This window comes from Artibeus jamaicensis, unplaced genomic scaffold (assembly GCF_021234435.1).
Source record: "Artibeus jamaicensis isolate MK-2021 breed Jamaican fruit bat unplaced genomic scaffold, CSHL_Jam_final contig_477, whole genome shotgun sequence".
NCBI lineage: Eukaryota > Metazoa > Chordata > Mammalia > Chiroptera > Phyllostomidae > Artibeus > Artibeus jamaicensis.
The window spans coordinates 6,400,065-6,412,409 of record NW_026521854.1 but is presented as its reverse complement, the minus strand read 5'-3'; the positions used below and the strand labels follow the sequence as shown (position 1 = coordinate 6,412,409).

Sequence of the window (12,345 nt, the reverse complement as noted above, 5' to 3'; positions counted from 1 at the left end):
ATTCCAGTACCAATTAGCCTTTCCTCTCTGTTCCTCCGTCTCTACTTAGACAGGAGAGGGGCTGTGAGTGAGAAACTGGACAAGGGGGCACACAGGTAGGTAGGTGAGGAGGGAGCAGGGACCCCCTAAAGCCACACCGAAGCGGGGAGAGGCCACGGCGTCCTCCCTTCCTGAAGCCCCCATTTCCTGGGGAGGATGACTTGGGAGAATGCTCCACACACCAATCCCTTTGGGCCGCATAAACGGCCTCTTTGTACCCCACTGCTGCCATCAAATCCCTGCACATGTTCATGAGCCCCCAGGACCTCAGAAGGAACACTGTTCGGGACTTGGACGACAATGGTGTTGCCCCTTTAAGTCCCGGATGCCCAGTCTGCTTCCTAGCCCCCGCCTTCGGATGGGAGAGAGGGCTGCCCCATCAGCCCGGTACTGAAGCCGATTGGCTTCCAAAAAACTATGGGCGGAGCCGGGGCGGGTGATGGAATACAGCCGCATTGAGATCCTCAGAGCCATCTGAGGCTCTGCCCCCTCTCCCCTCCCTCCACCCCCCCCAACCAGCTGGCCCCCTCAACCGGAGCGTCGGAGTGTAAAATGCGCAGGCGCTATTGCAATGGTCGGGCCCCTAGCGGAAAGCACGCCCCTCCCCCAGCTCTTAAAGGGCCAGAAGTAGTTTCTATTGCTCCTGCCCTTCCGCACTTTTGGGGGGCGGGGTGCGCAGGCGCAGTGGGGAAGCTTTGGGGCGGGGGTAGTGGTCGCGTATCAAGTTGCTCTCTGTCCCGGCAGAAAAACCAGGGCGCCCAGGCTCCACTCTCCAGCTTGCTCCCCAGTGCCTCAGTTGGAGGAGAAAAGTTTGTGAATTAGGCCTCCAAGTTTTGGGGGACCTGGGCTTGTGACGTGGGGTGACAGAAAGCTCTTTGGAGGTGAGTGGACCTCCCGGATCGCCTTGGGAGGCGCGAGTGGGATGGAACCGATTACATCTTTGTTGAGCCCTCAGTCGTTAGGGGACCACTCTCCAAAAAATAACTACAACGTTTATTAAGCTCTGCGGTGTTTCAGGCACCCCGTCCAGCTATGTACAGACATGAGTTCTTTTATACCTTATTTCCCCATTTTATTAATGAGGAAACAGGTTCAGAGTAGTTAAGGCATGTGCAAGTTCTTAACAGCCTGTAAGTGCAAGGATTCCATCCCAGATAGTGACCCCAGAACCAAGGCTTTTAAACAATGCTTGTTGTATGTGTCCTGGTGATGGGGTGCAGTGGGCCTGCAAAGCAACTGGATTCTGATTTAATTTCCTGGTGGAGCTTGAATTTACCCACCCTCACTGTGCAAGGCTGATTATGCAGTTGGTGCCAATTTAACAAGAGTTTTAATAATTATTGTTATCTCCCCTTTTGTTGCTTCCAGCTTCCCCCATGGAGTCCTCCCAGCCTGCAGAGGATCTCAGCCTGATTCAGCAGCCCCCCATCCTAGAATTTGGGGACCCTGAAGACCCTAGCGATGAGGCCCCAGATGGCTCAGACACAGTGGTGCTCAGTCTCTTTCCCTGCACCCCAGAACCTGGGAATCCTGAACCAGATGCTGGTGCCTCATCACCTCAGGGTAGGTACTTGCCCTGGGCCCCAGCCTCTGAGACACAAAGACTGTGGAATGTCAGGACCCTGTGGAATGTCAGGTCCTGGATGTGGGCCTTTGTCTTTATGGCCCAGTATCTAGGACATACATATCTTCCAGCTCCACCCGGTGAAGGATTGCTTATTTGTTTTTATTGTAGTAAAATCCATGTAACATAAAAGTTACCATTTTGACTGTAATCGCATACAATTCTGTGGCAGTAAGTACATACACAGTAGTGTGTAACCCCAACCTCTGTTTATAATTTTAGGATATTCCCATCATCCTAAAAGGAAATTTTACCTGGGCTACTCCTCAGAAACCTGGGGTGTGACTTCCACACAAGCAGCAAAACCCCAAAGCTACCAGTATCTCAGGAGACCTGATGGCCTTGCCCCATAACTTATTTAACATCTTTGGTGACAGGCAGGGCCCAGGCACCTACTCAGGGTACTCTTGAGAGTTGCGTTTTTCTAAGGAGCAAGAGTCTCCAACTTCTTCAGGTTTTCAAATGACCTGTTGATGTCTATGGGGACATACCCAGCGTGGGCAGTGGGTCTTGCAGCTTCCAGCTTCTCAGGGCTCAGTTCTAGTAGCATCAGAGGAGAGTGATGGAGTGGCACTGTGTCTTTGGTAGCATGGTCTGTCTTGGAGACCCAGAACCCTTTCTCTCTCTCCCACCAGGCAGCTCCTTGAAGCACTCCACAACCCTCACCAACCGGCAGCGGGGGAATGAGATCTCAGCCCTGCCGGCCACCCTGGACTGTGAGTGGCCCTCGTCTCCAACAGGGTGTGGAGTGGCAGGGTGGCTGGGCCTAGAGAAGCATCTTGGGACATGAAGTAAACTAAGGCACAGAGCAGGGATGGGACAGGTGAGAACACTGCCTCTCTCTGGCCCCAGCCCTGTCCATCCACCAGCTTGCAGCCCAGGGAGAGCTGAGCCAACTGAAGGAGCATCTGAGGAAAGGTATGTGTCTACATCCATGCACTGGTATCCGTCTTTGTCTGACCTCGTGTGCTGGTGTGTGCATGTGGGTGCTGTCATGACCTGTAAGTGTGCATGTCTTTGTCTACACGTGTGTACAAGTGCAGCCACTTGTGTGTATCCACATGTGTCCCCCCATCTGGCCTCAGCTAGCCCATGCGATCCCCACTCCCACAGCTTTGGGGATAGTGGGCCGGGGTGCAGCCCAGTGGTACCAACCCTTCCTGCCAGGCGACAACCTCATCAACAAGCCGGACGAGCGTGGCTTCACCCCCCTCATCTGGGCCTCTGCCTTTGGAGAAATCGAGACCGTCCGCTTCTTGCTTGAGTGGGTGCGTCCCTGTCCAGCTGGGGGCTTCCAGGGACTTGAGGGTGGGCCAAGTCTCAGCTGCCGTGGGGGACCTCAGGATGCCAGGGGATTCTCCTCCTCCTCCCATCACCATTCCCTCTATTCCCCCTCCTGTCACTGCCACCTCTGCTTCCCCCAGGGTGCTGACCCCCACATCCTGGCCAAGGAGCGGGAGAGTGCCCTGTCACTGGCAAGCACAGGTGGCTACACAGACATTGTAGGGCTGCTGCTCGAACGTGATGTGGACATCAACATCTATGACTGGGTGAGGCACCACCACCTGCCAGCCCTGGGCTCCTTGCAGAGTACCAGGCCTGCTCTGCTAAGAACACAAGACAGGCTCATCCCCAAGCTTCATAGAGCTCTTAGTATTTTTAGGGGATGGTGAGGAGCCAGTACATAAACAGTCAGCTGAGATGTAGCTATGATGGCAGGCACATAGGCTGCTGCAAGAGCAGAGGCAGCCTACACAACCAAGGGAGGTCAGGGAGGACTACCTGGAAGAGGAACATCTAAGTTGAGTCCCAAAGGAGTTAAGACAGGCCAGGTGACAAAAGGAACAACATTAAATTGGAGTGTGCTGGATGATATGAGAATCCAGTAGAGTGATGATTGCTCCTGGCCCTGACAGAATGGAGGGACGCCACTGCTGTATGCTGTGCGTGGGAACCACGTGAAGTGTGTGGAGGCCTTGCTGGGTGAGTGGGATTAGAGGCTGGCCCTGGGGGCCCAGAGCCCTAGCTGGCACTGCAGGAATCCTGAGGGGTCTGGCCTTGGATCTCCAGAGAACAGACTCTTGTCCAAGGCCACACCGCCAACTGGTAGACCTGGGGCTGCATTATTGGTGGTCACTGGATCTCCAGAGTCTGTGCCCCATTCTGGGCTTCCAGTCCCCCCTTGCAGAATCTTCTCTGCTTTGTAGCCCGGGGAGCTGATCTCACCACTGAGGCTGACTCTGGCTACACCCCTATGGACCTCGCCGTGGCTCTGGGATACCGGAAAGGTCAGCCTGACATGTGGCAGTGACAGTTTGCTATAGGTGGGGTAGCCACACAGGATACACAGGGCATTCCTCTTGGATGTCAGATGCTGGCAACAGGAGTCTGTTAGCAAACATTGAGTGCCCCTGTGTACCTGGCCTGGGTATGTGCTAGGCCTGGTTCTCAGAGGGCTACCCATGAGCTGGGGGTGGAAGCCAATGTGTATCAGTAACTGGGGTCATGATGTGGGGCACTCAGGCATTGAGAGGCCCAAAGGAGACCCTGACCCCACCTCAGGATGGATGGTAATGAGGGAGGGCTTCCTGAGGACCCAAGGGAAGGATTGTCCAGGCTGGAGGAACAGCACATGCAGAGGCCTGGCTGAGTGAGGACACCCAGAGGAAGGGGGCCTGGCCACACAGGGCTTTGAGGCCACCCTCTCTGAGGCAGAAGATGGGTGTAAACAGAGATCCCAGTTTGATTCCCCTTTTCTCCCTTCACTTCACCACGCATGAAACAGGGTTATCGTAACAACCAACCCCCTGGGGTTGTGGAGGGAATTGAGGTCTTGGGAAATATCCCCTCTTTGCTTCAAGGAGGCCTCTGTTTGGGACATTAATCCTCATAGCCCTTCTTGTCCTTTTGTAAATTTTGCAACCTACCAATAACTCTGAAATGCCTCCAAAAACACATTTTTATAAACTTGGGGGAAATTGAGGTTCTGGGAATAGAGACCTCCATCTTCCCAGCTGTGTCCCGGAAGGGGTGTGGATTTACCCATGTATAAAATGGGTCCTCCATCCATGTCCCAACACAGAGAGGCCTCGGCGGGTAAGGGTGCAGTTCTCGGGGCAGGACCTCTCTGGCTCAACCCATGAAGCGAGGGCGCAGGTGGGTCTGGTGCCTCTGCAGCCCCAATTCCATTTATGGCCCTCCTTTCCCTTGTCCTCTTTCCAGTGCAACAGGTGATTGAGAACCACATCCTCAAACTCTTCCAAAGTAACCTGGTGCCCGATGACCCTGAGTGAAGAACATCACCTGTCCCCCAGGGACTCAGACACTCAGGGAACAAGAGGGTCGACCCAGAGTTGGGGGAACCCAGAACTGGCTTCAAAGGCAGCTCCTGGACAGATGGTGGAAGAGGGTCCTTGCCAGGAGAAATCAATAAACCTTTGCAGAACTTGGAAAGACTTTGCTGTGCTTCCATGAGGGTTTCCTGGAGGGGGCAGCTGCCCCCTGGCTTCATATCTTCTCCCCCAGCACTCGCAAGTGGTAGATAACCACACGGCCAAAAAAGTCAGTGGCATCCTCAAATGTTACCTTTAGCTGATCTACCTCAGCAGCTGGCACAGGGAAGGTGTGAGCACAGCAGTCAAGGGAAACAGGTGGTTTGTGGTTAGACTGTCTGCCAAGCCCCACCCAGTCCCAGCTCAGACACCAAGCTGTGGGCCCCTGTGAGACTCACAGAGCAGGTTACCATTAGCCCACTTCACAGATGAAGTAAGGCAGGCCTAGAGGCCACTTGCTCAAGCTCATAGGCAGGGCCTGCAGCTTTCAGAGGCATAGACCATCCCTACTCCAGAAGCCAGGGCAGGATATCTGAATTGAGTTGTTGTCCTCAGGGTAGAAGTCCACAATCTTACTGAGAGCCTCTTTCTCCAGAGAACCTGCAGCAGGGAAAGGAGCAGACTGTGAAGCCTTGTTGCCCCCTCCACCCTCCTCTCTCCGCCCCCCTACTAGGGCCTTCCAGTACCTTCCAGGCAGCCCCGGCGACTGGAGAAGCCCCCCTGGAACTGGATCTGCAGCTGGGAGACACGGATGCGCTGAGGAAACTCTAGTATCACCCACTGGAAGGGGCCCTGGAAGCGGACAAACAGCCGCCTGGTCACTCAAGGCTGAAGGCAACACTAGTGCATTCTTTCAAATAGTCCATTGGTGGTGGAAGGATTCAGCACCTGGTCCCCCCTGACCAAACCAACTGAGCCCAGCTGTGGTGCTCTAGTTCCCAAAGCACCTTGGACCCCTGAATCTGATTCACACGATGGGTAGAGGGTCCAGGGAGGTTCCTCACCTGGTCCGAGTTCCAGCACGTCTCCTCGTTCTGGTCGAACAGATGCTTCTTTCCAAACTGTCGCGTGTTGCGATTCAGCACCGAACTCACCCTGGAGGGACCAGAACCACCGCGAGGAGAGGGACTGAACCCAGCACCGGCTCCACAAACCCAGAGCTCTGTCCACAGACAGCTCAAATCCCAAGACCAGGAGGGTACTGCCACTGCCCGCCCCCACCGCCCTGGGCCCTCACCTGCTCACTGTGTCTGCACAAACCAAAGAGTGGGTCATTTCAGCTCCACAAGATCTCACGGCTCAGAGCTGCGCTCCGATGCAGCCGAACAGCGAGAACTTGTCCTCAGAGTTTGAACGTCCTCACCTGAAACACCAAACAGGAACCCTCACCGCCCCACCCACTCCAGTCCTAAATGTCCCCTAGGTTAATCCCTTGCCGGAAAATTGGGGGTTTCGGGGAAAATGCCAATGACCAGAGGCCAGGTGTCCTGTGCGTTTCGGGCGGTCGCCTCGGATCCGAGCCTCAGTTTCTCCGGGAAGGGAGAACCAAAACGTACACCCGGAACCGCATGGACACATTGCGCAGAAGCAATGTGACTCAGGCAGCGTCTTCCCGGGGCGGGGTTTGAACTGTGCCCCGCCCCTCAGTGCCCGCCTCTTAAAGGGCCCTAGTCCAGTGTTTGACTTAAGAAGGCTGGTACCTAAAAGCGAGTATTTGTGGCCCTGGTCGGGTTTACTCAGTTAGAATGTCTTCCCGTCCTTCAGCAGGTTGCGAGTTCAATGCTGACTGATGTCGCTCAGTGGATTGAATGCTGGCCTGAGAGCCAAAAGACCACGATTCAATTTCAGCTCAGGGCACATGCCTAGGTTGCGGGCCAGGTTTCTGGTTGGAGACGTGAGAAAGGCAACCGATTGATGTTTTGCTGTTTTTCTCCCTCTCTATTTCCCTCCCTTCCCCTCTCTCTCACCAAAAAACGACGAACATACGAGGGGACTGATTGATGTTTACAAGGAGTCTTCATCAGTCTCGTGTGGCCCAACCTTCAAACTGTCTTTCCAGTAAATGCTGCCTGGGGTGGGCTTTTTGGAGGAGGGGGCTTGTGAAGTGGATTTTGAAGGATGAACAGGAGTTTGCCAAATCGGAGTACAGAAAGTCTCAGATACCAGGCTAAAGATCTGGTTCACTGATTCACACTAAAAACTCCTGACACTCTCTACTTCCCAGCCCTGTGTTGGATGGTGCTGCAGACTGTGAGAGGCCTCAGTTCCAACCCCACACGTGATGAGCCCCCAATCTGGGTAATACAGAGCTATACACACCCACTCCCAGCCCCATGGGGCCATGGCAGAGCCAGGGAAAGAGATAGTGCTTGGGTAGCTGGTGTTGAAAGGCTTCCTGGGAGAGGAGACATTGTGGCTGCACCAGGGTGAGAAAAATCTGGGGCTTTATGGGGTCCAAGCAGAGAAAACAGCATAACCAAAAGCCTGGTTGGGTGAAAGACCATGAATTTGAATAAAATATGTGGAGCCAGATCCTCCTGAGCCGAGCCTGGAGCAGTCACGGAAAGTGTTTGAGAAAGGGCAGGACACCATCCGATCTGCATGAATGGAGGGTTCTGAGACAGATCAGCCACTGCCAGGAGGCTGTAGTTCCTGGCTTCCGCTGAATGATCCAGGACCCAGCCCCTTTCTTCAAGGGCTGAGGGAATGGTCCTCCTGGCACCCTACTAGTGTCTGCTCAAGCCTGCTCTAAGAGGCGGTGCTGGCTGGGAAACTGGGACACTAGCGGAAGAGCTGCCCCATCAGCCCCTGCCTGCCAGAACTGCCTGCATTCAGTTATGACCTGGTGCCATCCACACCTGGCTCTGCTGGTCTCAGGATCAGGGATAGACGTGGCAGAAAATGCTTCCAATCCACCAGAGGAAGTTAGGAAGAGCACAGGTCCCAGAGGACCCAGATACAGTTTAAATCCCGGCTGGGCCATTCACTACCTGTGTGATCATGGACAACCATGTGAGCATCTGAGTGTTATTTTAAATCTGCAAACTAGAGGGAATTCTATTTCTAGAACTGCTGGAGAATTTAATGGGCTCTTTAGGATGACACATGACAACAATGCTGACCTTTGTTGAGAGCTCACCCTGTGTTTAACTTAAAACCATGTTTTGTCTCCATCCACTGGCTTATTAAAATGGCTGTGCTGGTCTGTGTTACCTACATTTTACATCTGACTGTACAGCCACTTGGGCCAAGGTCCCCCAGGGAGGATATGCTTGTCCCAGGGCCCTCCACACCACTCCTAGCCTTGGCTTGGAGCCGCCTCGCCCACTGGGGTGAAGCCAGCTCATATCCTTTTCCCAACTCCTCACCCCAGTGGCGCCTGGGCATGAAAGAGCCTCCTGTTTCTCCAAGGAATTACCAGCTGTAAGCTCCCATCAGGGCAGCCAGAAGTGATCCATTCATTTGCCTGAGTGAGGAGAGACTGGGCACTCTCTCCCCCCTCACCCTAGGGATGGAGTGGAGGGTACTCTAGAACAACAAGAAGCTGCAATTCTGTTTCACCGAGGGAAACTGTGGCACAGAAAAACAAAATCATTTGGCTAAGGTCACCTAAGGGGACCAGGATTCAAACCCCGGTCTTACTCTGGAGCTCCCTTCACTGGGCTGAGTTCTACATTTTTCCAGGAGAGGAAATGGAGGCTCAGAGAAAGTCAGGGATTTGCTGAAATCACACAGCAAGTATGGGTCAGCAGGGACTCTCTGGGAAGGCAGCCCCACTCACAGCAGAAAATAGGTCGCGCTTCCCATGAGTTTGTCATCCTGGAGCAGGGCAGGGAAAGAAGCTTAAGTAGCTTTGAGCCTTGGTTTCCCCTGGGGAATAGGTTGTCCCAAGGCCCCAACCTGGAGGGTCTTCAAGGGTGAGTGTGATGGGGTCCCCTGGCCAGAAGCCCCCTAGGGACAAGTCTGGGTCTGATTTATTCACTGGGTCCTGCCTGGGGCTAGCAGGGCTGGCTCAGAATAGATGGACACTCCCTCAGTGCCAACTGGACTTGTCGATCCTGGCAGGATGTGAGCCTGGGAGTCTGGGTAAGTGGGGGTAACAGTGGGAGTGGGAGGGTGACCGAGAATGAAGGGACTGAGGTGACCTCATATGGGAACACCCTGGGCCATGTCCAGGTGTGTTGAGTGGTGAGCATGAGTGGCTTCGCTGAGTGTGACCCTGGGAAGATCATGTGTCTCCGTGCTGGTGATGCGGTGCCAGATGATCGTGACCGGGTGCTGGCTATCTGTAGGTGTGCCCATGTCTGCAAGCATGCCTGGGTGTGAACAACATGGGGCAAATGTGGGCTGTTCGTGGCAGCCAGGAAGGCTGAGGTACAGGGGTGTGTGAACAGCAGTAGGTGTTTAAATGCGAGGGGACTCTAAGTGGGCCAGACTCACAGTTGTGAGTTTGTGCAGCAGGTGTAGCTTGTGTATGGCAATGAGAGGTTGTCTGTGGTCTATTTGACTTATATGTCATCTTGCCAAGTATGGTCATATATGAGCCCCCTTTGCAGTCATTGTGTGTCTAGGATGTGACTGTGTGTCATGGTTGTTTGTGACATTGTATAAGACAGCTATAAATTTCCCCCTGACTGGTGTGGCTCAGTCCTGCAAGATGAGGGGTAGCCAGTTTGATTCCTGGTCAGGGCACATACCTGGGTTGCAGGCTAGGCACCCAGTTGGGAGCGTGTGAGAGGCAACCAAATGATGTTTCTCTCCCTCTCTTTCTACCTCCCTTTCCCCCTTTCTAAAAATAAATAAATAAAATCTTTAAAAAAAACCCCAGATGTGAGTCTGGTTGCATGTGCTGTATCTGTGTGTCACCTTGAGTATATTGAGAGGCACTTTGGGGACACTGTCCTCCTCTGAGACCAAGCTCTTCTGGAGGATCCAGCCTGCTCTGGCCCATCAGCCCCTTTCCCTTGCTCCCTCCACCCACTCACAGCAGTCCCTGGCCTGGGGCCCCCGTGCAGAGCAGGGACAGAGAAAGGCACTCAGGGCTTGGGGGTGGCTCACCCAATCCCAGTGCAGGTCTATAAATAAAATAGCTCTTTGAGCCCAGCAGATTCCCAGGCAAGGTTGCCTCATTCAAGCCCCGGGCAACAGCCCACCCCTGGGCCCCAGGCCAGCCCCTCTAAGCTCAGCCCTGGCACCAGCCAGGAGGCCCAGGGGTTGGGGAGGAAATGAAGTGGAGGGGTGGGGGAAGTTGGGGTGGGAGTCATCTTGGCTCTGAGGCCACAGACCTGAGCACCCCCTTGACCCATACTGTTTCCCCTGAGCCTCAGTTTCCCCCGCTGGAAAGTGGGCAGCAGCACGATAGCAGCCCCCATCTTGTGTATTTATTTCCCCTCTCATTCTCCTAGCCATCCTGTACGGTGAGGACTCTTAATTCTCCCCATTTCAGACAGGAAAGCTGGGGCACAGGAAAACAAAGTGGCTGGCCCAGAGTCAGTCACTTTGTTAGGAGAGGTGGAAAGGGGTTTGAATGCTGGACTTGGGAAGGCCAAGCTCCCGGCTTCTGTGCATGTCACACAACCACACCCAGACCCCAGAATCAGCCACAACACTGTCACACCAGCCTGTCCTGCAGACACACTAGTGTGATTCCTGACCTCTGTCCCTCCTCTGGGATGAAGAGTCAGAGAGTAAACAGAGCTTCCCAGTGTGTTGCACTGGCCCCTGGGGCCACTGCTCACCCACCTACAGACCAGCAGGCTGGATCCACACACACAAGAACTGACACATTTGTGTGGACTTGCTTCCCCGGGGTCTTGCCTCATCCTCCACTCATTCCCTTTCCCTCTTTGGTAATTTTGCTGAAAGTACCAGCATGCCCCCTGTTTGTCCCCCCACCAGACTGAGACCCACCCTCAGAGATACGCAAACACACACACCACACACACGTAGGACCCTTGGTGGACTTACAGGCCCTCTGCCCCATGCAACCTATTGTCAGCCCTGAGCAACTGGGACTGTGGGAAGGAAGAGGGGCAGGGGCTGACTGCTTTAAGCTCTTGTCCCCTCTCATTTCCATTTTTCATTGTGGTAAAATGCACAGAACATAAAATTTACTATTTTAAACTGTGCGATCCAGTGGCTTTAAGTATATTCACATTACTGTGCAATCATCACCTCTGTCTAGTTCTAGAACATTTTCAGACCTTGTGCCCATTAGCGGTCACTCCCCATTCCCTCTGCTCCCAGCCCTCTGGTAAGTATCAATGTACTTTCTGTCCCTACGGATTTGTCTGTTCTGGACATTTCATATAAATGGAATAATAAAATATGTGACCTGCTGGATGTCACTTCTCTCAGTCAGCATGATGTTGTCAGGGTTCATCTGCATTGCAACGTGTGTCAAGCCTTCATTCTTTTTTATAGCTGAGTGATATTCCATTGCATGGATGTAGGCTTTTTAAGATTGGGGTCTTTATGCAAAGGCACACACATGCCACCTGCTCAAAGCAAAAGTATTCCTGTAACAACAGTACCTGGTCCACAGGAGGCGCTCCATAAATGTTGGCTGGACAACAGAATGTATTAATGCTCATTCTGGCTGGAGCTGGTGACAGCAGCTCTGGGGAGCGACACCCCTGGGCTCCCACCTTGTGAGCCTCTCTCCCTCTCTTTTAAAATAGATTTTACTTATTTATTTTTAGACAGAGGGGAAGGAAGGGAGAAAGAGAGAGAGAGAGAAACATTGATGTGAGCGAGATGAGAAACATTAATTGGTTGCCTCTCCAACATGCACCCACCTGGGACAGAACTGGCAACCGAGGCATGTGCCTTGACCTGGGATTGAATCTCGACCTCTTGCCTTGTAGGATGCACAACTGAGCCACAACTGAGGTCAGGGTCTACCTTGGGAGTCTCTCATCAGCTGTGGAACCGGGGGATCTTCCCATTCTCTGAGTCTCATCTGTCTCTCTAGGATGAAGCAATAACTAGTCAAAATTGCTCCAAGTGTGAGCCCTGGAGAGTGAGCTGGACCAGGTTCAGAGTTCCAGCTCTGTCCTTCCCCTCCACCTGACCTTGGGAGCAACTTTGTCTCCCTAGGGCTCAGTTTCCCCATCTGTATGATGGGGCAGGGCCACCAAGGAATGTCTGGGGGCATTTAATGTGGCTCCTGGGAAGAAGTGAATGAGAGTAAGTAAGGCGCAATTTCCCCTTGGGTAGGGCAGTGGTCGAAGGAGTGGGGAGGGTGTTTTAGGCAGAAGGAACCCCTCCCTTTCGTTGCCAGAGACCGCGGGCTCGTATTGGCGCATGCGCAGAACAGCCCCGCGGCCCCTTTATAAGCACTGAGGCGGC

General features: G+C 53.7%; 2 protein-coding genes across 5 annotated transcripts; one reads left to right on the top strand and one right to left on the bottom strand.

The window, feature by feature from the left end:
* Positions 1-4: 4 nt before the first annotated feature.
* On the top strand, positions 5-5,116 carry RFXANK (regulatory factor X associated ankyrin containing protein). 3 transcript variants are annotated; one of them, XM_053668104.1, is made up of 10 exons: positions 5-95; positions 784-920; positions 1,408-1,602; positions 2,299-2,379; positions 2,516-2,581; positions 2,777-2,931; positions 3,088-3,213; positions 3,580-3,646; positions 3,871-3,951; positions 4,886-5,116. In XM_053668104.1, exons 3-10 carry the CDS (start codon positions 1,416-1,418, stop codon positions 4,954-4,956), a joined length of 834 nt encoding a protein of 277 aa, XP_053524079.1. In that variant the 5' UTR covers positions 5-95; positions 784-920; positions 1,408-1,415; the 3' UTR covers positions 4,957-5,116. The 3 variants fall into 3 exon arrangements, with proteins under 3 accessions (XP_053524079.1, XP_053524080.1, XP_053524078.1); XM_053668105.1 differs by lacking the exon at positions 5-95 and having other exon boundaries at positions 732-920; positions 2,831-2,931; XM_053668103.1 differs by lacking the exon at positions 5-95 and having other exon boundaries at positions 732-920.
* NR2C2AP (nuclear receptor 2C2 associated protein) lies at positions 5,104-6,572 on the bottom strand. 2 transcript variants are annotated; one of them, XM_053668106.1, is made up of 6 exons: positions 6,468-6,572; positions 6,233-6,358; positions 6,000-6,090; positions 5,682-5,787; positions 5,528-5,595; positions 5,104-5,287 (listed from the first exon to the last, which is right to left on the bottom strand). In XM_053668106.1, exons 2-6 carry the CDS (start codon positions 6,268-6,270, stop codon positions 5,171-5,173), a joined length of 420 nt encoding a protein of 139 aa, XP_053524081.1. In that variant the 5' UTR covers positions 6,271-6,358; positions 6,468-6,572; the 3' UTR covers positions 5,104-5,170. The 2 variants fall into 2 exon arrangements, with proteins under 2 accessions (XP_053524081.1, XP_037008672.2); XM_037152777.2 differs by having other exon boundaries at positions 6,233-6,572.
* Between the last annotated feature and the right edge of the window lie 5,773 nt (positions 6,573-12,345).